Source organism: Mesoplodon mirus (assembly GCF_964341445.2).
Source record: "Mesoplodon mirus genome assembly, chromosome: 2".
Lineage (NCBI taxonomy): Eukaryota > Metazoa > Chordata > Mammalia > Artiodactyla > Ziphiidae > Mesoplodon > Mesoplodon mirus.
Window position 1 is genome coordinate 221,074,665 of NC_138977.1, and position 23,238 is coordinate 221,097,902.

Sequence of the window (23,238 nt, forward strand, 5' to 3'; positions counted from 1 at the left end):
CAAACAGCATTTGTTGCCCCCCTTTCCTACCTGCAACGTAACACACACTTCCCTTATTTCTGCTCAGCAAGCAATAGTGTTTCACAAGGCCATGGTTTCTCAACCTTGGCACTATCAACATTTTGGACCAGATAATTCTTGTTATGGGGCTGCCCTGTACATTGTAAAGATGTTTATTAGCAGCATCCCTGGCCTCTTCAAAGCCACTAGCATCCCCCCACTTCCTGTGCTGAGACAACCAAACATTGCCCAGTGTCCCCCTGGGGAGGGGGAAGGAGGAGAATCACGCCCCCATGGAGAACCACTGGGACAAGCCAAGCACCGTCGACGGTTGTGAAGAAGACCAGGATGTTCCATGGCTCTACTGGCTTTACATCTCCAAATAGTGAGAAGCCAGAGGAAAAAGGAAAATCAAGGAAAGAAAAGTCATAACTGCTTTCAGAAGAAAAGTGGCTACTGACACAATAAGAAAGAACAAACAGTAGAGAAGGGTGTACAGTAACACTGGTTTATTCTCAGATTTGAAAGTCAACAGAGTAGACACAGCGGAGAGAGGTGGGGACCGCAGGCAACAGCATCCCGAAGAGTCGACAGGGAGACAGCTTAGAGTCAGGACTTCCCACTGAGCTCTCCTCTCTCGGGGACCTTCGGAGACAGCAATTACTTACTCTTGCTGTTACTGTTCTCACTGACAAAATCCTCCGAGCCATCTGTGTCGTCCTCATCATCCCCGGATGAGATGGCATCTGTATTCAAAAGAACATAGCCATGGTTGTGTTTTTGCAAAGCCAAAGGTTGCAATCATCTACAACTTAGTCTTTCTGGAAAGGGGATTCAACAACCCAGGAGCCCAGGCAAGAAGTCTGAGACCATGTTTAGTTAAGATGGTTTTAATGGCTTAAATTTTCACTCCATGATGATAGTTCGTCTATATTATGATTCTCAACGTTTTTTGCGTTCACATTATTTAAACATGCTATAAAATTGGATATACTGAAACTGGATTTTAAGCTTCAAATGGTACTCGAGTCCCCAGCGAACTTACTGACTGTGTAATATCCAAAGATTCTTTCCAACACAACCTTTCAGCACTCGGGGTCTACTTCAAGAAAGGAATTAGTCGCTAGAAAAACTTAGCCCCCGTGTGGCCTTCTAACCGTTTACTAATATTCTGAAAGCGGAACTTTAAACTTGGCTGCAAAAGGGGTCCTGTGCAGTCCCTCCTCACCACATGGAAGAAAAGTCAAGGAGAGAAACTCAAATTTTAACAAAAGGAAGCAGAAATCTTCAGCATCCAAATTTCAGTTCTATGTTCTAAATGCCAAGGATGCCGGTGGTATGGGGGTAAAAAAAAAAAAAAAAAAAAAGATGTGTTTTTACTTATAGGAAAGTGTGCTGTCTTCAAAGAAAAATGTTACTGTGCACATGAGAATCCTGTCATTTTTAATGACCAGCCTCTCTGATATACCAGGTCCCGTAGAAGAACTTCAAAAACAGATCAATCACAAACTGTGAAGTTCTGTGCCTGGCATCCAATTAACAGATCCCACTATGATTTCACTTGTCGAATAACACCTTACCCAGAAAAATGGCTACAGAGAAGAGAGAGAGCAGACAGCTGGCAGGCCAACTCACCTGTGACATTGACCATGAAGTAGACAGTCTCACTGTCTACATTCCTAGCGGCAGTACAAGCATAGAGGCCGGAGTCTCTAGGCGTGGCACCTTTTATCTGCAAGTACTCCCCAATTAGCACTGTCCTATTGTTGGGCCCCAAGTGTACCCCATCCTTAGTCCAACTGATCATGGCGGCATCTCGCAACAGGCAGCGCAACTCTAGCGATTCCCGGGGCGCAGCCACGTAAACTTCTGGTTGGGAGATTTGGTATTTGGTTGATGGCTCTGCAGAAAGGTGGGAGAGAGAAGACGGAGACAGATGGGAAAGAGGGAAAGGAGAGAACGTCCAACAAAGGTCAGTGGAGGCCCCTTGACTCCCAGGAGAGGCAGTTCATGCTTTGCAAATGGCCCCAGGGGTGTCTGCTTCTCCTTGCACCCCCAGAAGCCTCCCTCACCAAGGAGAAAAGGAGCATCCAAAACCAACCAGAGGAAGCACCCGGCAAAAGCTGCCCCACTGAGTTTCCGCAAACTGTAGAGCGTTAAACACAAACCCCAAACCCAACTTGGAAAGACACTATACAAGAAAACTCTGAAGTCGATTATCAATCCAAAGCCTGCTTACACTGTAACCCCCGGGAAAGTCTACCACTGTGGCGTTTTTAATCTGTGAGAACGTGTGTTTTACAAATGGTTTCATTCCACATGGCTGCATGGCTGTGTACACACACGCACGCACGCACGCACGCACACACACACACCCCCCTATTTGTTTGTGCTGACTCTGCCTGTTGTCATAAATCTGAGCTTCTTAAAAAGAAATGCCTCAAACTCTCAGGCTCAGATCCGAACATTTCTGGTCTGGAGATTTAATTCTGTGCTGGGTGAGCTGGGATACACTGCTTTCTCTTACAATGATAATAGCCTGGAGGCGTTAACGTCAAAACAGAAAAGAGAAAAATGCCCCCAGTGGGCCAAGAGGCGGTCCCCATTACACTTAAATGGATCCTGAAATGAAGCTGCTGAAGGCTGCAGGCCTGTTGCTCCATTCGGAAAGCTGGACCGCTCCCTGCCCACAAGCCCCCGCCATACACCCTGGGTTTCAGCCTCCTCAGGCCTCGGCCTTTGTCTCCTTTAGGGCTGTTCCTTCCTCCCTTGCTTCCACACTAACACCAACCTGTCCTTCAAGGCCCAAATCACTCGTGCCCTCCCGGATGAGGGTGTGCCACCAGCCACCCTGGCCCAGAGTGCAGCGGGTCTCCCCTCGGAGATGCCAAGATCCTGAAGCCAGGGCTGAGGTCTTGTGGCTCTCTGTGAGCCCCTCCCCTGCCCCAGGCAGACACATGGAAGGTGATCATTTCGGACAGGATCACAGTCCCCAAACCTGCAGGGCAAGATGGGACCTGGCAGGATCCAGCCTCCGCGAAAGGAGTGACAAGGAGCCATGCGTCTTTAAGAACAGCCGGAGCTGCCAGCCGGGACCCACGAGGGTCTATGAATCGGCTTTCATCCTTCACAGTGAGAACTATGAATGGTACCCAGAGTCCCAGGCCCAGCAAAACACAAAGCTTCCCAGCTCTGGGACGGTTCCAAAGCTGGGCAGCATCACAAGGCAATTGTTTTGTCCTTTTGAATGTGGTCTGAACCAATCTCCCACATAAGATTGAAAGAAAGTTACTTCACGTTTCAGTCCCTGTATCCAAGGACCAGCAAGAGCCGCACGCATCTGGTTCTAGAAAAATCCTTCTCCCCACCACCACCGCCAGCCAACATGGAGGGCCAGGGCCCCCCAAAGGGGCACCCCTAGCCTCACCGAGGCATCCACACCAAGAAGGGCCCAGACGTTGAACAGGATGGGAACATAAAGAAGTAACCACACAAAGAGAAGAAGATACAAGTCATATTTAATATGGAAAAACACACCCCAAAACAAGGGCAGAGAGCCCCAACTGACAAGCAGGTTACATTTCAAAAGTTTGTTTTTCTCATTCAACAATTATTTATTGAACACCTACTACGGGCCATGCTGCTTTTTATTCTGGATGCTCAAGAAGCAACAGGAAACAAAAACAGTCCTTGCACTTATGGGATATTAATTACAGTGGGGTGACAGACAATAAATACAACATCTACAAAATTATAAAGTATGTAGGGTGGTCCTAAGTGTCAGGGAGAAGAATTCAGCAGGTTAGTGGCACACCCAGAGATGGAGGCTCTGGGCTCCAAAGCAGGAGCTGGCAAACCACAGCTCCCGGGCCAAACCCAGCCATCGCCTGTTTTTGTAAACAAAGTTTTACAGGCGCACAGCCATGCTTACATATTGTCTGGGGCTGCTGTGATGTGACAGTGGCAGAGCTGAGTAGTTGAAACAGAGACCTAACGGGCTGCAGAACCTAAAATATTTACAGTCTCGCCCTTTAGAGCAAGTTCACCAACTCCTGTTGTATAGGATGGTCAGAGAAGTCTTCTCTAGAGAGAAGTGAAGGGCAAAGCAATGCTTAAAAGATGTTGCTGGGAACTTAGCTGGAAGGTCCTCAGATGAGGCCTCCCGAGGCTAAGTCATAATGCTGCTGAATTCAGGGACTAATAAAAATGTTTTGAACTCTGGATCCTGAGCAGAAATGCGGGTAAGAGGGGAAATGGAGAAGAACAAAGAAATCAGTTTGGCCCATAATCTCAGAGCATCTCCCACTTCCCACCTCCTAGAGTCAGGGCCAGTCAATATCCGAAATGATGGGCCCCCAAAGGCCACCTGGCCCACCCCTTTTACAGCTGGTCAAGGCCAGGATCAGATGTCATTTGGGTCCTGGGTCTCCAACAACTGATTACAGAAACAGCACCCACAATGTTAGAATGAATTGCCAGTGGCTTAGCCTGGGTCATAAAATAATCGATATTTATTACAACCACATTGTATGATGAGCAAGTTACCAAGAATGTTGTGGAATTTGCTTTCCTCTGAGCCAGAACTGGTCATCAAGAGATGACTGAGCAAGGTAGCAGCTGGTCAGAAGCAGCAACACTTTCCTCCCTTAAAGGAGAGCCCAGGACCCGTAGGGCCAACCTGTTCTGTCCTGGCCCTTGGATAAGGGGAAGCCATGTCCCTATTTCATGGAGGTATTGGAAAGCTCTAATACTGTTTTGTTTTGGTTTGTTTGTTTTTTTAAAAAAGCAAGACACTTGCAATTATGATGCAGAAAAATGTCTCTCCAGACAAAGGTGGAATTATGATTTCCCCATTTTTAAAGGAAAGCATTTGGACTGAGAAGCCTTTCCTTCATCTGAAATGGGTAAACCACAAAGTCTTGCTGAAACCAGGAGTATCTGAGATGCTGGACCAACATCACCAAAAAGACACCACCACCTGCTGCTGTAGAAGGAGGTAACACGGGGCGGTAAGGACCACGTCCTGTTCAGGCTGGACACACAGGAGATGCTGGTTAAGTGCGTGCTGCCTGTCTGGGAAAAGGATGAAGCCCTGAGGTCCAAGCGCACTCTGCTCCTACCTAACCTCTCGGCCTCAGCTTCCTCATCTCCTGAGAAGCAAGAATGCCCCCCAAACAGGATATTATCTTGAGACTCCAACAAGCCATTCAGTATGAACCTGATCTTGCAACTATACCTTGTTAGGCCCATGATGGTCACTATCTCCGTCGTTCTTCAAGGCTGAAGACACTACCACGATCTCGAGCACCACTCTTTTCGGAGGATCATCAGAGAGACTCCTGGATTTGTATCGCCATGGATACAGAATGATGCTACTAATGATGGGCTCCCAGGTCAAACGGACTAGTAAGGTGACTTGAGATACTAAGAGTGGTTTTAATTTCCAGGAAAACCAGGTCAAAACTGTCACCCAGGGCTTCCCTGGTGGCGCAGTGGTTGAGAGTCCACCTGCCGATGAAGGGAACGCGGGTTCGTGCCCCGGTCCGGGAAGATCCCACATGCCGCGGAGCAGCTGGGCCCGTGAGCCATGGCCGCTGAGCCTGCGCGTCCGGAGCCTGTGCTCCACAACAGGAGAGGCCACAACAGTGAGAGGCCCGCGTACCGCAAAAAAAATAAAAAAACCTGTCACCCAGTTTTCCAATTAGGTGATAAGCTTCAAGGATAGTAAAATAATTCCCCAAAATACATCAATAAGATAACGATGTTCATTCATAACATTAAGCCATCCACCTTCAAGGTCTGAAACCAGTAACTACTACCGGCGGGAAATTCCGAAAGCGTGTGCTCCCCCCTCCCCAGCTGATTATTTCACAGCAGGCTCATCTGGGGGTCTGTGGTGGCTTTGGGAAACCCCAGCAGAACCCAGCAACACTCCTGCGTAATCTAGGACTTCCAGCGCAACTTAGGGAGGATGGGAGAGTGAACAGAAAGGGGGGAAAAAGGCAGAAGAGGTTGGGGATAAAAAGTCGGGGAAGACCAGGGGGGCACATGGTGGGGGTGAGGAGCAGAACGACACGCCCATCCCAGGCCACCCAGCAGCTCCGCGGCCCAGCTCGCAGGTTCCTGCATCAAAGACATCCCAGGACACGGACACTTAGCCCGAGACCCAAACCACTGGCTCAGAGGATGCAGCTCTGTCCGGGCCCCTCCCATGCGGCCACTGGGGCTTGGTTTCTCTTCTGTGCCGCTATCCTCCACGACTCCCTGCCACGTGCTCCCGAGTGCTCAGCGGACACCTGCACAGTGGTACCGACCTCACTTTGCTCCGTGGAGACACGGGCCGGTTCCCTCTGACCTCGGCGATGCTGCATCTGCGGTACCCTACCCACCCATCTAACTGTGACGTGATCACCTCCCCGGGTCACAGGTCAGTGCCTCCCCTTGAGTCCACCAAGGTGCACGGCCGGCTCTATAAAATATGATGGTTGACATGGGGCAAAGTATTCCCTGAGAGATGTAAACAGTACCTTTTAGAGCAATATTAATATTTCCTGCATTTATTTTTTCTGGTACTGTAGCATCCTTTTTACTCTTTCTTATAGACAGGAGTGGAGAGATCCATGCAGAGCACACACACAGCCCAACGCTTCCCTCATCTGTTCTCACCAAAACACAATGAGGAGAAGGCTCCAGAAGCCACCCTGCTCTACACCAACTGCTCTTCCAGAGGCTTCCACGGACAGAAGATGTTTCCTCATATCTTTCAAAATATAAATTACAATCCACAAAGAAGCAAGAAGGCTGCAGCGCACACACCAGTGCTGGACATTCTTTGTCTCTGTACCTAAAAGCGTTAAACAAACAAGGCGCTGAGTTTACTTTCTGGGAGGACGAAAAGGCACGTGTTTCTACTTGCTGAGGCCACACGACTGGCGGGGACAGCTCGGCTGTGCAGATCTTTGGTTGCATCAATCTGAACTTTCTCCCCACAAGTTTCAAACACTTGAGAAGCACCAGTGGCATCTTATCTCACAGCTGCTTTCCAATAAATGGACTAATCTGATATTAAAAAATGAGAGATGGGCATCTCTACAGCTCATCAAAAAGTGAATGGTGTGACTAACAGCCGCCACTGCATACGGTTGGTGTGTGATTCCTGTCCGGAGCTGCATCTCCTTCCCACCCTTAAGAAACTCTGAAGCCGGGATGCCTTGGGAGCTACTGGAATGTAGAACTGAGGGGCTTCCAACTGGGAAGAGAAGATTGAGGCGAGGGCTGCCTGACACCCCAAGTCCCGCAGTGGATCAGGGCACAGGTGTGACATCACGCTGATGTCACCAGCTTTACTTCACAGGAAATCAACACAGGGAAGCCAATCCTTGCTGGGGGTGAGCAGAGCCCAGGGAGGGGGAAGTCTTGTAAAAGTCAGAAAAGGCTGTGGTTTCTGGGACTTCGCTGTACACGACCAGCTGGATTCTTCCCTGGTGTCGTCGGGAGGCTGTCTTGAGACAGCTGAAGCAGGAGAGAATCTGGAACAGGGAGCTGTTTCAGGTAACACTTGATGCTGCCGTACCAGCCATAGCAACGCTTCAGACTGTCACTTCTTACAACGTTTGCCTATAAACTTTTCCCGTGTGGGTTTTGAAATGGCGCCCAAACGCAAACAGAGAACAGATGGGAAACCCACGTCTTGCCCTGTCCAATCATTTCGTGGAGAATGGATGACAGGTTTAAACTGTTAAGGAAGAAAAAAGCCGCATATGCCAAGGGGACAACTAACTACACACATTTAGCCTTTTCTAGGGTTTCCTAGGGACCAGTGTCTTTTCAAAGGTCAAGATGATCACAGCTAAGAAATGGGAAGCCCAGCTTCAAGGATGCACGGGGGGTCACCCCTGGAATGCATCCCCCCTGAGGTCTCTCCAACTGAGAAAGTCAGGGGCATCCAAGCCCTAAAGACATTCCTCCAGGAAGGGGAAGAAATGGAGAAAGAAATCCCTAAACAGATTCCTCAGCAAGAGAGGAGGAAGGAAGAGAAAGGGAAAGGGGTGTCCTGCTAGGGGGTATGGGTGGCAGGCCTCCCCGGGAGCTATAACACCAGCATGTGGGGCAAGAGTAGTAAAACCTTGGTTTCCTGGTGCCCTCCCGACATTCTGCCACCTTGCACGAGAGGAATAAATATCACTGCTGTGGGGCTGCCACCGTCTTGACAGAAGAAATACACAGGACGCAGCTGCACATGTCACCGCAATGTCACAGGGCACAGAGCAGGTAAGTGGCTGTTTCAGACTCGCCCTCCTGGTCTTCACGATGGCCCGTAGAGGCCACACTCCGGTCCCGGCAAGAAGTTTCAACTGGCCAATCCCCCATTTCCTGTCCATAGGAACAGAATACAGAATTCCTCACATGCACAGCACTGCCAAAGTACTTTCTCCCAGCCGGAATGGAGGGAGTCTGGACAGACAGACATCTATATCGCATTACTTTTCCGTAATCCACGATGTCTTAGAGTACAGGGGCTTTGGCAGAGCAAAGCCCACACTTTTCTATGGCACAGTTTCCATCTAGGTGGCATCAAAACTTAGCCGTAGAAAGATTTAAAGGTCCTGGTGTCCCTGCAATCAAGCCAGAAATGACCACCCTTGCGTGCCCTAGCACGGGGGTTCTGCAGACACCCAGAGGGCAGCAGCAGAGCTGGCTGTTTTCAGCTCAGACAGGCTCAAAGCTTCTCCTTTACGAGAACGGGCTTGCAGAAGACAAAATCCGGGCCTCAAACAGAGGCCTTATAAGGCCTGGGTACTACTTGTTCCTTAAGGGGGGAAGGGAGAGACAAATACTCTGCACAATATAAAGATGAAAGTTCTCTACCTCAAGAAATACTGCCAACATAAAAATGGGGGCCTCAAAGAATTCAAAGCGCTGGAACACAGATAAGTAAACAGGCTGCAGTTTTCTCTTCCAACTCTTTGTCGGGGTGTCTTGCAGACTCACGTCAGGACTTAAAACTCTCCTTGGCGGTATCACGGGGGCCAGAACAACCACTAATAGCTGTCTCTGCCACAGTAGCTTGACTGTTCCAGAAACTCTAGCCTGGCTCACATTCCTTGTGATCAGATGGGATAATGGCTAATGCTTCCAATATGGTAACCATTAAAAAGTATATATTTAGGCACACCCCTCATATAATTTAGGTCTGTCTTTGAGAAACATGGTGAACGGCTCTCCAGGTTTGACAAGAAATGATGTTGTTACCTAAGAGAAAATAAAAACGTGGAAATAGTAAAGTGCCCAAGAAAGTACCCATTTAAGAGTGAGTCACCATTATCGCCCAATATTCGGACCCAAAACGCGGAAATATTCACCCCGTATTCTGTCAGCATCCCATCTTCTTTTGATCCAAGGTTTTAGGCTATTAATTATAGTGTCCTACGAAAGGGAACAAGAGGGACACAAAAGAGGTTTTCTCCTGGTCACAATGCGTGCATCGAACTCACGTTCGGGAGAGCAAGATTCCCACTGGACCACCAGGATGAGGGTATCGAGCAGAACCACCTGCATAAAATCCCTAGATATTGGCAGCTTTGCTTGAGCAAGAACTTCAAATTTGAGCCCTTTGTTCAAAAACCATTTCCCAGAGAGACAAGCCATCGGGGTATCTAGTGCCCGGGAAGCAGAAACTGGCTCTAAGAGTTGTGTCAAAGTAGCTCCCCTGCCCCAGGTCGGATATACAGTGAGCCTACGTGCTCAGCCACCTGGTCATCCAGGCCCTGAGCCTGCCTTCTGGAAACACGCTTGCTAGACACAGCGGAGGAGGCTGGCCCTTCTCGAAATCTAGGCTTCCTAGGGCATGCTGTTCTAGGAAAAACCACATCATCAAAAAGCTGGCCCTGCCGACTGACTGAGACCACTGGAAAATCTGTCTCTTTTTCTCAGCAGAAGGTTTTGTACTCCCTGTATCACCACAACCAGGAAGGGAGAAGGGGGGAACGGGGATGGGGGCGTCACGAGGAGGTAAAGGAATGAAGGCATGAACGGGATCTGCCTGAGCTTTATCAGCACCCTCGTTAAGGTCAAGAGTGGGCTTGCAGAGGCATCATCGCCTGTAAAATGAACAAACACCGTCATCTCCAGTCCTGAAAAATGAATCCCCTGCCCCCCAGAACAGTTTTGTCCCCAAGTCCTCGTGGCAGCCCTTGCCCCCAGGCAGCCCTCTTCACTGTACAGAGTGGGAGGCCGCCTTCCTCGTCCGATGCTCCTTCAATTCCTGGAGCTGTTGCCCTGTGGTCCCTTCCCCGGTGACTCTTCAGAAAAGGCAAGGACAGGCTGGGGATGTTAAAAGACCAGACTTCGAACAGGCCTGAGTCTCAACTCTGCCACTTAGAAGTTGCGTGACCCAGGACAGGGCCCTGAGCTTTCTAGTCACTTCGTCGTGCTTCCCCCGCAGACCAGGAACAACCATAACTGACAGTGCACGGAAAGCACCCAGCACAGTGCCCAGCACTTAGCAAGCACTCCAAAGTACCAGCCGTGGGGAAGAGCTTGTGGCTGAAAGCCTTACTCCGGGGCTGCAGTCGGCTAAGCGTGAAAGGAGGAAACGCCCCTGACCAGGCCTTCTCAGCGCGGAAGGCTGGCGAGGATAGAAAAGGGAGAGCCCCTAACACACAGTTTAGTGCCTGTTTACCTACGGCGGCATGCTGTTTGCTGCTGGCGTGTGTGTGTGTGCGCACACGCGTGTGCACATGTGTTCTCAAGAACAGGAATGTGCCTGGAGACCTTCCTGCCCTTCTGGGAATCCCCTCCCCGCCCCGCATACCTGTGGATACGCTCTGAATTCCACCCCCAGCTTCTCTGGTCCTTTTCCCTGCATTCTGATCTCCTCCATCTCTGCAGCTTTTCCCACCCCTACATGGCAAGGCCACTCAAGTCCCTGCTTGCGGGTTCACATTTCCACCTGCCCGAGGGAACACGTGACCTGGGTGTCTGCAGAGGTCCTATCTAAAACCGGCAGATGACCTTCAGCCTCGTCCTCCTCCTCTGGCCTCTTGCTGCATGGAGTCGCCACGTGCCATCAGCTCAAGCTCCAAACCCACCCTAAAGCATCTCTGCTCCCTCTCGCCTCGCATCTCCGTCAGTCCCCGCATCTCCTCCCCTATTCAGTCCGTCTCTGCAACAGCTCTGGAAATAAAAGCAAGGGTGGCTTTTGGTCCCACGGGCCCACTACTCCAGGCCTCTACCACCTCTCCAAAAGAGCTCTGCAACCACCCCCAACCCCTCACCCGTGGGCCGCCCCCTGTGTCCTTCATGAGCCACTAGAGCACTCTTCTGAAAAGCAAACCTTACCACTACTTAAAAAAAAAAAAAAAAAAGGCACAGACCACTCCACACTTCGACAGGGTAAAACCCAAAGAACGTCAACCACACTAAGGCCTTGGTTGCTCCTGGCCCCAGATCCCGCTCTACCCTCTCTCTCACACCCGAGGCTTGTCTGTTCACATGGGCACTGTTCCCTCTACCTGCATCCCCTGTCCTGATACTCTGCGTGGCAAACTCCTATTCAGCCTTCAAAGCCCAACTCAAATACCATCTCCTCTGTGAAGACTCCTCTGATTCCCATTAAGACAGACTGCATGGCTCGCATCTCCAATTCATCAGGTCTTTGTTTATCCATCTAGTATATTCCCAGCAGAATACAGTCTGCCTCCACCCACCCACTCCAATTGAGAGCTGGGGGGTGGGGGGGTGTGAGGAGGGGGGCTCTGCTTCTCAGCCTTTATTTTGCATAAAGATCAGCCAGACACAGCTTCCAGGGCCCCCCTTCCAAAGTTTCTAGGTCAGGAGGCCTGAGGTGGGGTCTGAGATTCTGGATTTCCCACAAGTTCCCGGGGAATGCTGATACTACTGGTCCAAGGGCCGCCTTGTGAGAAGTTCAGCTCCAGTGTCTAAGCACAAGCTTGAGACCTGCTGCGGCAGTGATGAACTCTGTCAACTTGGGCGGCCCCTTCTCCTCCCTGAGCCTCAGAGTCCTGGTCTGTAGAAGAGGCTACCTCCAGGCTAGGTCAAGGTCACCACGGGGACAAAACCAGAGACTGCCTGGGAAGGCTTTTGTAAAGTGGGGGGCACACCTAAAAGAAGCCTCCACCCCGGCAGGGGTGCCCTGCCTGCCTACCCTTCAGCACTGGCCAGAGCAGGCCAGGCTCCTGCTTGTGGGCTGTAGCTTGATACTTTTTTTTTTAATTTTTTGAATTTTATTTTATTTATTTTTTTATACAGCAGGTCCTTATTAGTCATCCATTTTATACACATCAGTGTATACATGTCAATCCCAATCTCCCAGTTCATCCCACCACCACCCACCCACCCCCGCTTTCCCCCCTTGGTGTCCATACCTCTGTTCTCTACGTCTGTGTCTCTATTTCTGCCCTGCAAACCGGTTCATCTGTACCACTTTTCTAGGTTCCACATATATGCGTTAATATACGGTATTTGTTTTTCTCTTTCTGACTTACTTCACTCTGTATGACAGTCTCTAGATCCGTCCACGTCTCTACAAATGACCCAATTTTGTTCCTTTTTATGGCTGAGTAATATTTTAACTGATCAGCAGATTACATTTTTCCAATCACATGGGAACCTCAATTTGAATTTGTCTGATTTTAAAAAGGGGTTTTCTTTCAAATGAACAAATCTGCCACATCATATATATGTAAGTTACCAAAATGAGGATTTCTGGAATGTTCCCAAATGGAACTAAACATCCAAGGATCTTGTGAGAGTCGTCGTCATCAACGGCCATGTACAACACCTGTTTGATTACTTTTGTAAGGGAAGAAGCCTGTGGCTTATTAAAATACCATTTACTATTCATCCATCCAACAAATTTGAGATAACTGATATTTGTATGGGGGGCACGGTAACCCCCAAAGAACTCCCTAGAAAAGGGGATCCCAGCTGAGCTCAGGGATGACTCACCGCAACCCGACAGCAGGCCATGAAAACCCCTGAACGCCAGACCCAGAGGCCACTAGCTTGAGGACCTGGGCTCCAGTGAGTGGGGTAGTTGCCTGCGTTGCAGAGAGCATGCTCCAAAGCCAGCAGTCTGACTACATTCAGAAGCAAGTTTTCAGGGGCGGTCGCCTTTCCACCTTAGTGTCACCTGTGGCTCACACGGCCCCGTTACTGACATAAATGGTGCCAACTCCAGTGGATAAATTTGCCCTCTGAGTCCCGTAAAGGTCAGATCAATGTCCAAATCCTACTGGACATTTTCCCGAGCCCCTCCCTCAGTGAGCACGTTCTGAATACATGAATACTTTTAAAGCGGCCCCAGCGGCAAACGAGAGGGGAAGAAAACGGGAAGCTTGACGAGGAGAGGGAGGTGAAGAGTTACTCCTTGAAGGCAAGGTTGCCTCGGGTTCTGCAACTCAGGACCTTTTGGGGGTATTATTCAGCAAGTTTACTTAAAGGGCTCAGCCTTTCTTCTCTCAGCAGGACCCCAGTTCCAACACCCGCTCGGAGCCTGCAGATGTGTCCCCAGTCTGGTCCCCCCTCCAGCAGCATCCCAGCCATTTGCAAATGAAGGGAGAGCAGCTGGATACTGGGAAACAGATGGGCCTCCTCATCTGAATGGGTTTGATCTGGCAGCCCGGGCCTCAGCAAGTTCAGGCCCGGCCAGTGCTGAAATCCTGCTCAGGCAGGCGAAGGCACAGATTCCTAGCCCGAGGGGTCTTTAGCGAGCAGCTCGATCAGAATGGCCCCTGGGAGAGGTCTCCCTAAGTCAGAGGGGGCGGGGAGCCTCTGTGGTGGGCAGGGCCCATTCCCAGCCGGGCTGGGCCCAGAAAGGCAGGACAAGCCACAGGGATCACTTTTTTCCCGTGATACGCAGAGAAAAGAAAAAGTCTCCCTAGGGGAATCCTGTGCCTGAGGATTGAAACCACATTCATTCAGGAAATTCCAAATTAAGATAGGCGCCACCGTGGTTAACCTTTCTCCCCAACCCTAAGCCGCCTATTTGCAGAGAGGTAAAAACTTCAAGGAAACAAACTTTGAAGAGCCCCTTACCTCCTAAGAGAGCCCCTTTCAAAACCCTTGGGAGCATTTGCTCTTGGAAAGGCTGTGCACGGCTCCCCCACATCTTGGTTTCCCAAGACGTGGACAGGGTGTACCAGGTCCTTTCTTAAGCTGAGACTGTGCACCCCTCTCCATGGAAAGAGGAGGAAGCCTTGTTTGAATCTCTGAGTCCCCAGGTGAGGCCCCCAAGAGGGGACCAGAATCGTGTTCACTAGGTCTCCCTGGCTTCCCGGGGCCGTCTCCCTGCATCCACGTAGGTCTGGTAAGGAACCGCAGCTCCAGACTGTCAAGGAGCGAGGAGATGCCCCACTCAAGTGCCAGCTGAGGGCTGCCCGTGACCTCCTTACTCGCCATACCTTTAAGGGTAGGTACCTCTCACCGGACAGCAGAGAGGTCTGGAGGATTCCCAAAGTGGGCACAGAGCAACCTAGCCGGCACACCTGGCCGGGGCTGACTAGGGCCAACGCGGTGAACTTGCCAGCAAATCAAGGCGGCACCCACTGCCTTCAAGACCAGCGTCAGGAAGGTGCACGGTTGGAAGACCCAGAAAAATCCTTAACGTGGCACATAGGCTGCCTCCAGCCCCGCCTGGCCTGGCCTACTTCTGCAGCCCCATCTCTAGCACACTGGCCTCCTCGGGGCTCCCCGAATCCCTATGAGACACACCATGCTTTTACTTCAGATTACCTTCACCTCCGATTGGAAGTGCCCCCTCGTTTTTTGCAAGTATTTGATGAATGCCAGTCCCAGTCCCCGCCCCCTGTCCCTCCCAACTCAACAGGACTTGAGACTTCTCTGCTTGTCATTCTATCCCCACAGAGCCCGGCACACAGTAGGACATAGTAGGGTCTCAACATCATTGGGGGACAAACTCAAAGGAGCCACAGCAATTACGCTGCAGTCTGAAAGGTGTTCCGTGGTAATGACCTTGGCTCTGGAAGCTGCGGCCGCCCCAAGGCTGAGAGGCTCAGAGGGAACCGTGCAGTGTCACCTTCCAGCCAAGCAGCCTACAACCTCTCACCCACACGGGGCCCCCCTTCTGAATGCCTGCGTCTTCTGCGTCACCGAGCAGGTGGCCGGCGCAGAGTGCAACTGACTGAACCAGGCTTCATTCACCTCCACGTCGGGCTGGAACCGCTCAGAGTTCACTTTCTTTTTTTTTTTTAACCACCAAACTGAACTCTGTTTGCTTTAAAAATGGGTTCTGCTCCTCGGCCTCTTTTTTCCCTCGGACACCCTTCCTGGCCAAGGCTACAGGAAGCATATAGGTGTTGCTGCTCCTGCCCTTTCGTTCTCGGAATCTTTTTCCCTCCCCACCCCTTTTATTTATTTATTTATTTATGCTTTCCTAGCTTCTGACATTAGAAGGCCCAGTATCTGTTCATGACCACAGGTTGCAGAAGCCCCAGGTATACCAGTCTGCAGAGGTAAGCCTTGACCCAATCTCAAACCAGAAATGCTGAAGAAAAGCCTGACACAATGTTAAACTGACAACCAAAACTGAACACAGAGTAGGTCCCAGGGCAGACCGCCTGAAGCACCTGGGACAAGGAAAATGGGACGGCCTCCTGCTGCTGCCTTGTGGGCCAGCCCTTCCACCAATAAATTTACCCCAAGGCCTGGACACACACTCACTAACTATGGGGACTTGGAGGAATCATTTCATCTCCAAGAGTCTCAGTCAAGAGTCTCAGCCATAAAATGGGCATGTGGATAGCTGGGGTCAGCTGCATTACTAAGATTAGAGATGGTGGCGGGAGGAGGTATTGGAGGAAGGTGGTTCAGAAGGTACAAAATTCCGGTTAGAAGGGAAATAAGTACCAGGGATATAATGTACAGCGTGATGACTAGAGTTAACACTGCTCTGTGGTTGGTATATGTGAATGTCATTAAGAGAGTTAATCCCAAAATATTTTTTCCTTTTTCTTTTTTGTGTCTGTATGAGATGATGGATGTTAGCTGAACTTATTGTGGCAATCATTTCACAATATATGTAACTCAAATGGTTATGCCATACATCTTAAACAGTGCTGTCTGTTATATCTCAATAAAACTGGGGAAAAGAGATTAGAGATAATATGTCAAGGTACCTAGCACAATGTCCAACACACAGCAGGCACTTAATAGATGGTAATAAAAATTACTGTTACCACCACCTGCATCCTCAGCCTCTCAAGGAATGGGCTAATAGAATACGACCCCATCCACACTGCGCACCCCCACTCACACCCCCAGTACCATGGGTACCATAACAATCTCCTTGAGCTCCCTTCCACGAAGACTGGAAGCCCAGCCACCTGTGCACCTAAGGAAGGCCCATCAGGCTACCCGGGGGAAGTCACTACAGGCCAACCTGGCAGAGCCTATCATAACATGCTATGGAGCTCCCCTCATGGGCCAGGACAAAAGCTGAGCCTGTGACACCCGCCTTCCCTGCCAACCAATCCCATAAACCTCTCTCCATCCTTCTCTTTTTTTTTGGCTGTGCCGCGTGGCATCCAGGATCTTAGTTCCCTGACCAGGGATCAAACCCGTGCCCCCTGCAGTGGAAGTGCAGTGTCCTAACCATTGGACGCCAGGGAAGTCCCTCTCCATCCTTCTTCACAGGGCCTCTTGACAATCCTTTGTTTGGAAGCCCCAAGCACAGAACTCCTTGCCAAAATACATTGCTCCTTATGAAGCACATATCCTGCCGTTATTACATAGCCGCAACTGACTTTTTTCAACAGGGAAAAAAAATGTCAACCCTGAACCATTTGGACTGCAAGCAGCAAGAGGACCCCATTTCTAAGGTCCAGACTTGTAAATGCCCAGGATAATAAAAAGGGTTGGATAGGCTCCCTTTCTACTATAATTAAAGTAAATGACTCTCATCAGAAAATCTGTCATTGTATATCGTAGGGTAAACATCTCAGAAATATTGGTTTGACATCCTATCTCAGGTTTTTACTTCTTCAAGGAAGTGGGGTGGGGCAGGGAGGAAACCAGCACTTACTGAGCACCTACTATCTGCCAGGAACTACTGTACGGGCTTTACATACACTTGCATTTGATCCTCATGCTCCCCCTTTCAAGATAGATGTTATCAGACCCACTTTTAGATAAAGAAAGAGAGGCTCAGAGAGGTTATCTAACTTATCCAAGGTCACAGCACCAGTAGATAAAGGAAAGATTCAAATCTGCTTTGTTTAGCTCCCAAGGCCAAGTTCCTTCTGTGAGTTTCTGTCCCCAGAAAGCACATTACATACCACTTTAAATGATTTTATTCATTTCTATGAAAAAAAAAAGTCAGATGCAGAATTTAGGTTCATTACATAGAGGATTCCTGGTCTTTTAAAGATCTGAGTGATTTTCTGTTTGAACCCTAGGATGTATAGTTAATTGTGCGCCTACCTGGGTCAGCTAAAAAGGCAACAAGTTTTGGTCAAGATCCAGGAGGCTTAGCGGGACGGGAAGGAGGTGCCTTTTTTTGGGTGGGGGTTAGGGGCGGCCACCACCTGTGCAGCCAGCTTTCGGGATCTTAGTTCCCTGACCAAGGACTGAACCCGGGCCCTCGGCAGTGAAAGCGCAGAGTCCTAACCACTGGACCACCAGGGAATTTCCAAAGGAAGGAGGTGCCTTGAAGGCAGCCACACTCCTTTGGGGCAAACTCACTGTCTACTCACAATCTGAAGTGTAAGGGTCTTCAAAGAGTTTAAACCCTAAACTCGCCACTGCAAAGATCTTTCTATTCATTTTATAGCACCTCCCCACCTCCGACCCCCCTGCCCTCTGCAACACATAAAGTTGGCCTTTTCGTTGTCTTGATATTCTTAAAACATTACAGCCGGTTATGTATGGCAAAACTTCACAGTAAACTGGCCTTTAAAAAGAGGTCACACATAGTAACTCAGAAGAAGTTCTAATGTTAGAAAATAATCATGACAATATATACAGAGTTTACTGTATTAATGTCAGAGCTCAGAACTGGGTTCTTTCTTTCAAGTAAAGTGCTGTATATAAATCATAAAATATATATGTCCCTTGACCTCAATTCTGAATCTGTCAGTATTTTCCTTATAAGCTATTTTTTTGACTTCCCCATAAAACACGTTCACCACGACCCGACGTTCCATATATGTGCATTCCATTCAGACCCGACTCGGAATTTACCATGCTTTAGTTGGACAGGGGTTAAAGCAAAGAGTAGGCCACACCTTAGCTCCCTGACTCAGTACAGTCAAAAAGAAGTTGACATCTTTAATATTCACATGAAATGGCAAAAGTCCAGAATGGGACGTAACCACTTATGGTATTCCAAAGTGGAATAAATGACAACAGCTCACACCCAACATCTTAAAACTCCATCATGGTACAAGTTTCCTAAAACCAAAATTACTGAAATTCTAAAGCATGCCTAATTTACTTGATTTGCACTCTTCATGGACAACAGTGGTCTAGCCTGATAATTAAAAATATCCTTTTGCATGATTATATAAACGGTAAAAGCTTGAAGTTCTACAAACAGAGGCCAGTGAAAGCCTGCAACCACCATCTACCACTGATGTGGCTACCATTTTGGATTTCCTGTCATGCCCAAAAATGGCGTAGTAACAATCAGAGCACGGGGGAAAAAAAACTTGGGAAAAGTGTGACCTTTGTTAATTTCAAAAGGAAATATCTCCAAGACATGGGGGACCGTCATAGTGAAAAGGCCAGCAGCTTGTTCAACCAGACTTCTTTACAGAACTCGGCCTCAGCTCCCTTCCCCACCTCCTCACATTCCCTGATCCAGGAAAGCCAGGGCTGAACCTGGCTGGGTCACTCCAGGTCTATCTGGGTAAGCAGGAGGAAGTGGCCGGTTTGTGCAGACTCTCGGGTTGCCAGAAAGCCTTAAGGCTTCCCATGAAGATAAACACTGTCCGCAAAATGGAACACGACTTGTGCATAGCTTTAAAAACTCAAGTTCAAGAGCCTCTAAGCCTCTAAGAAGTCAAAGCTGAATTCTTCGGGGTTTGTTCATCTTGGATATAATGATCAGAAACCCACCTCTCTGACTTAAGGCCAAACGTTCAGCCCTTACATTGGGTTCATGATTCAGACACATATGGCCTTCAGCACTGTCACCATCAGTTAAAAGAAATTACTGCTAAGATGGCAAGGCAGAGAGAAGGACGTGGGGTGAGGGTGTGGCATCAGGCATTGCAATGCCAGGGAAGCAGGAAAAGCAGAGCCATCTCTAAATCTCACTTGGATATAGCAAAAGCATAAAAAGGATGCAAAACCTAAGGCTAAAGTCATCCCTCCAGGAAAACAAAATAATAATAAAGATAATGGGCCTTTTTGCACAGCCTCATAAAACCCACTGGATCAGAATCATTTGTGGGACAGCCTGAAAAACTTCCAGTCACTTCTGAATTGCTTACCAAGGCAAGCACACCCTGCTAAGAATCAAATCAGCACAGCGGAAAGTAGCACACTAGCTGTATTTCCTACCGAGCCTAAGATGCTGGCAGCCAAAAATCAATTTCCCACGTTTTCCTTTAAAGACTAAAATTAGACAGCATTTTTAATGGAAATGTAAAACTAAGCCAGACTCTGATGAAAGAGGGGGGTAGCCTTTTAACAATTACCCTGGATAAGTAAATACCCAAACAAGAGACTACAAATGGGAGGGCTCCTGGGCACATTTTATTGGGAATACAAACATTAAACAAAACTCTTCCTGTTTAAACACTACCCCAGTTATTTCATAACCATGTAATTATTCATTAAGTCTGATATTGGAAACATCTCATATTGGATTGCTCTAGTTATTTGAATTCTCACCCTCCACTGAGTGGGAAACACTTGAGATCAACAAGTCTTCAGTTATGGCCTAGCAAGGACTGGTCACCTAGTAGGTACTCAGTGTTTTAACTGGTTAAAATAAAAAGGCAAAATACACACACACACACACACACACACACACACACACACACACACACTTGGAATTTGGATGAGAGCGAGCCAGTATAGAAAATATACAAATACCAATTCTCTGAGCTTGCCAAATTTTTGCTCTAGAAGTAATATTAAACACAGCTCTTTGCCTATGAATTGTGAAATACTTTATATACTAATAAAGAATGTGTACTTCATTGTGTATTTAACTGCACAAGCCTACGTTTGGTTTAATTTACCAAGAATAAGTCCTTGTTCCTAAGCTATCAAGTTACAGTCAACTCTTAAATATTAACACTCATATTGAGAAACAAAGATGCAGATAATACAAAACAGAAGATTATTTTAAATCATTCATTCTTGGTATGCGGATATATTCTTTTTTTCTTTTCTTTTAACTTGCAATTAAATGCGTATGGCTGATATCATGGCATTTACAATACTTCTAACAAAGGACTTAAACCATGCTGGAAAAATCTGAGGTAAGGAGGTCTCCGTGTGGACCCCCTGCTACTGAACTTCGGACCAACTCACATCAGTCAGCATTGCCTTGCCCAAAAATTGATTACAAAAAAAAAAAAAGAAGAAGAAAAAAAGGCATATACTTTCTTCCCAGGTTGTTGCTTTTCAGAATGACACTTTGTGGAGGGTGGAAAAGTAATTAAGGGTTTGGGGTTGGAAAAGTCCTTTTATTTTAGCTCCTACTGGGCTGATGTAAACAAAGATGTGGATAATGTCAACAATGACTTAATTAACCAGAGTAGGTGACAATGTCAGGAAGAACTTGAAAGTAAGAGTCGCCTCCACCCCAGGGTAATCAAGCTTGACTATACTCTAAATAATTACAATCTTAATCAACAGAACAGTACTTGGCATTGAGGACTGGCCCCTTTGAGTCAACTGAGTTTCAACCCTTCGCAGCTGATCACCTACAAAAATGAATGACCAGCTGAAAATATTCGTTCTTAGTCTGGAATATTAACAACTAAAATCTTCTAGAGATTATTTTCTTCTTAAGTCAGCTGAGTAGACCCAAACCTGCTGCTACCACTTCAGAATGTGTCCAGAGACAAATGATATATGACAGATGATGGGATATATGATATGATGATACATGGTAGATGAGATGATGTGATACATGATATGATGATGGATGGGATAGGGTGATGATAGATGACATGATACTGTACAAAGCCGGGACAATTGGAAAAGGACCCTCAAGCATTAGGGCTCAGGCTCCTTCCTGGAACTTAGTCACCTTTTTCTCTGGACAAATTTTCCTCTGGTCCAGCCCAATACACATTATCTAAACTGAGCTTCCCAATTAGCAAACCAAAATTAAGATAAGGCCGTGTGCACTAGAAGGTCAAGGCTGAACTTATTTTAACCAAAGCTACAGTTAAACTCACCGAGGAAGACAGACAGGGACTGATGACACACATGGATGCGGGACTCTCTGTCTGTCTCTCTCCAATTCGCTGGTACCACAGCCTAAAGTGGAGCTGCCCTACTTAGCCTGCTTCCAGTTGCCAAAATCTCCTCTTCCTCATCTATAATTAGATTACCTTCCTAACACCCTCGGACACCGAAGCAAAACTCCGGCATTGGAAGAACTCATCTTAGGGCTCAAATCAGTTGAAGGGGGAAGTACAGACCCTGCAGAAAGCAAACACAGCTGCCTGGAAACACGAAGGGCCTCCTCCATTAGACAGCAACCTTCTTCTCAACTGTCTCCAAAAGCCTAGATGTTTCCTGACACTGTGGCAACTGACCCAGCCGGCCCACGGGACCAGGAAGATGCATGTGCCCAGCGCTCTGGGAACAACGATGACAACACATCCCAGGTGCTCATTAGACGCCAGGCCCTACGCTAACTTCACTTTACGTCCAGGCCCACCTAAATCTCCCAGCAGGCTTTTGAGGCAGGTCATCAGAAGGCTTCTGAGGATATAAATATTCATTTAGCACGAATGAAGAGACCCTGAAGACTGTCTTATCCAACCCTCAGGTGACAGAAAGGGAAGGAAACTGAGGTCCAGGGGTTTGTTTGCTTTTCCAAAGTCACCTCTTTGCAGGGTTTTGCGGGGTCCACTAAATCTTTTTTTTTTTAACCTCTCACAACTCTGGACACAAACCTCATAGGAGCTATGAACCCCGAAATATGCACAGAAGGACATCTGCAAAATATGACCTACCATTTCAGGGAATTCAGGCACCTCCCCTCAACCCGCAAGTGCATCCACAGATGCCAAGTTGGGAAGACCTGCTTCCAACAATACTCACATTGTTGGATGCACATTTTTAACAAAGAACCACCGTGGGGACTTCATCCCTGTCCACTGCTTTTCCCCCTCTCTGCCTCACCTCTTTCTTCCAGTATGTGCACACTTATTTTAAACTCTCTTCAATAATTAAATATGATAAAAAGAAGTCCTCCAGGACCATTTTACACTTTATGTTGAAATAAACTCCCAATAATACTGCCCTGAAAGTCTAAATGAAAAATGACATTTTCTTCCTAACCTGGGCCATTCCTGGGAAATCCCAGCTCAGCTGCCTCGGTGTGGGCTGAGCCACACACTCGGGGGAAAACTGGCAATTAGAGAAACATCCATTTTAATTATTAGCAAAATTAAAGAAGTACAGGCATGACTTTCAGAAACCAGGACCCTTTTCCCTCAAGTTAAGCCCTTTAAAAATGCATCACCGCTGCACAGTACAGCCATGCTTGTGTCACAAGGAGGCAGTCACAGACACAAGCTCCTACCAGATTTCCTTCCCGGAGATCTGGAAGCCTCGGCGATGTCACCACACCTGTTCATTATAAAGCCTCCGTAGCTCTGTGTAAGAAAAAGGGCACGAGCCTCATCTCACGACTGCTGGACTGCTTCCGGTAAGAAGTCCCTCCGTCTTAGAAAAAGATATGCCTTTATGCTTCCTGACTCAGGGTCTCAGCGGGAGCCCCCCTTGGATGGGGACACAGCCCTCCCTCCCGCGTGGTCCTAGACGGGCTTGCGGTCCTCTTCTGTGCTGGGTGCCTTTCCAGAACAGCTGAGCTGACCCCAGCCCACTCAGGCCCCCGAGCTCAGCAGGCACCAGGTGGGCTCTCAGCAAACAGGTTCATTAAGTGGCGATGAGTGCTAGGATCTGCCGTTTTATTCTCAGATTACCACGTGAAAAATAGCTCAGCTACCAATATTCCCTACTGATGACAGATTTCAGTGCTGCACCAAGTCAAGGCTTGGCTAC

At 48.3% G+C, this 23,238-nt stretch overlaps 1 protein-coding gene and 1 long non-coding RNA gene across 10 annotated transcripts in view; one reads left to right on the top strand and one right to left on the bottom strand.

Moving 5' to 3' along the window:
- Positions 1-23,238, top strand: part of LOC309795153 — a 399,522-nt gene that overhangs the window by 207,972 nt on the left and 168,312 nt on the right. The gene's annotated exons all lie outside the window — the stretch shown is intronic.
- FGFR2 (fibroblast growth factor receptor 2) overlaps positions 1-23,238 on the bottom strand; it is a 105,230-nt gene that overhangs the window by 76,626 nt on the left and 5,366 nt on the right. For 4 of the 9 annotated variants that reach the window (XM_082611589.1, XM_082611588.1, XM_082611594.1 and 1 more), the window contains exons 3-4: positions 1,636-1,902; positions 669-746 (exon numbers count right to left, since the gene is read on the bottom strand). The exons of 2 other annotated variants lie outside the window; for them this stretch is intronic. In XM_082611589.1, the coding sequence (XP_082467715.1) occupies positions 669-746; positions 1,636-1,902 (345 nt within the window). Of the gene's footprint in view, positions 1-668; positions 747-1,635; positions 1,903-22,756; positions 22,818-23,238 lie in introns of those variants that run through there. 3 more of the 9 variants (XM_082611593.1, XM_082611592.1, XM_082611591.1) reach the window with 2 other exon arrangements.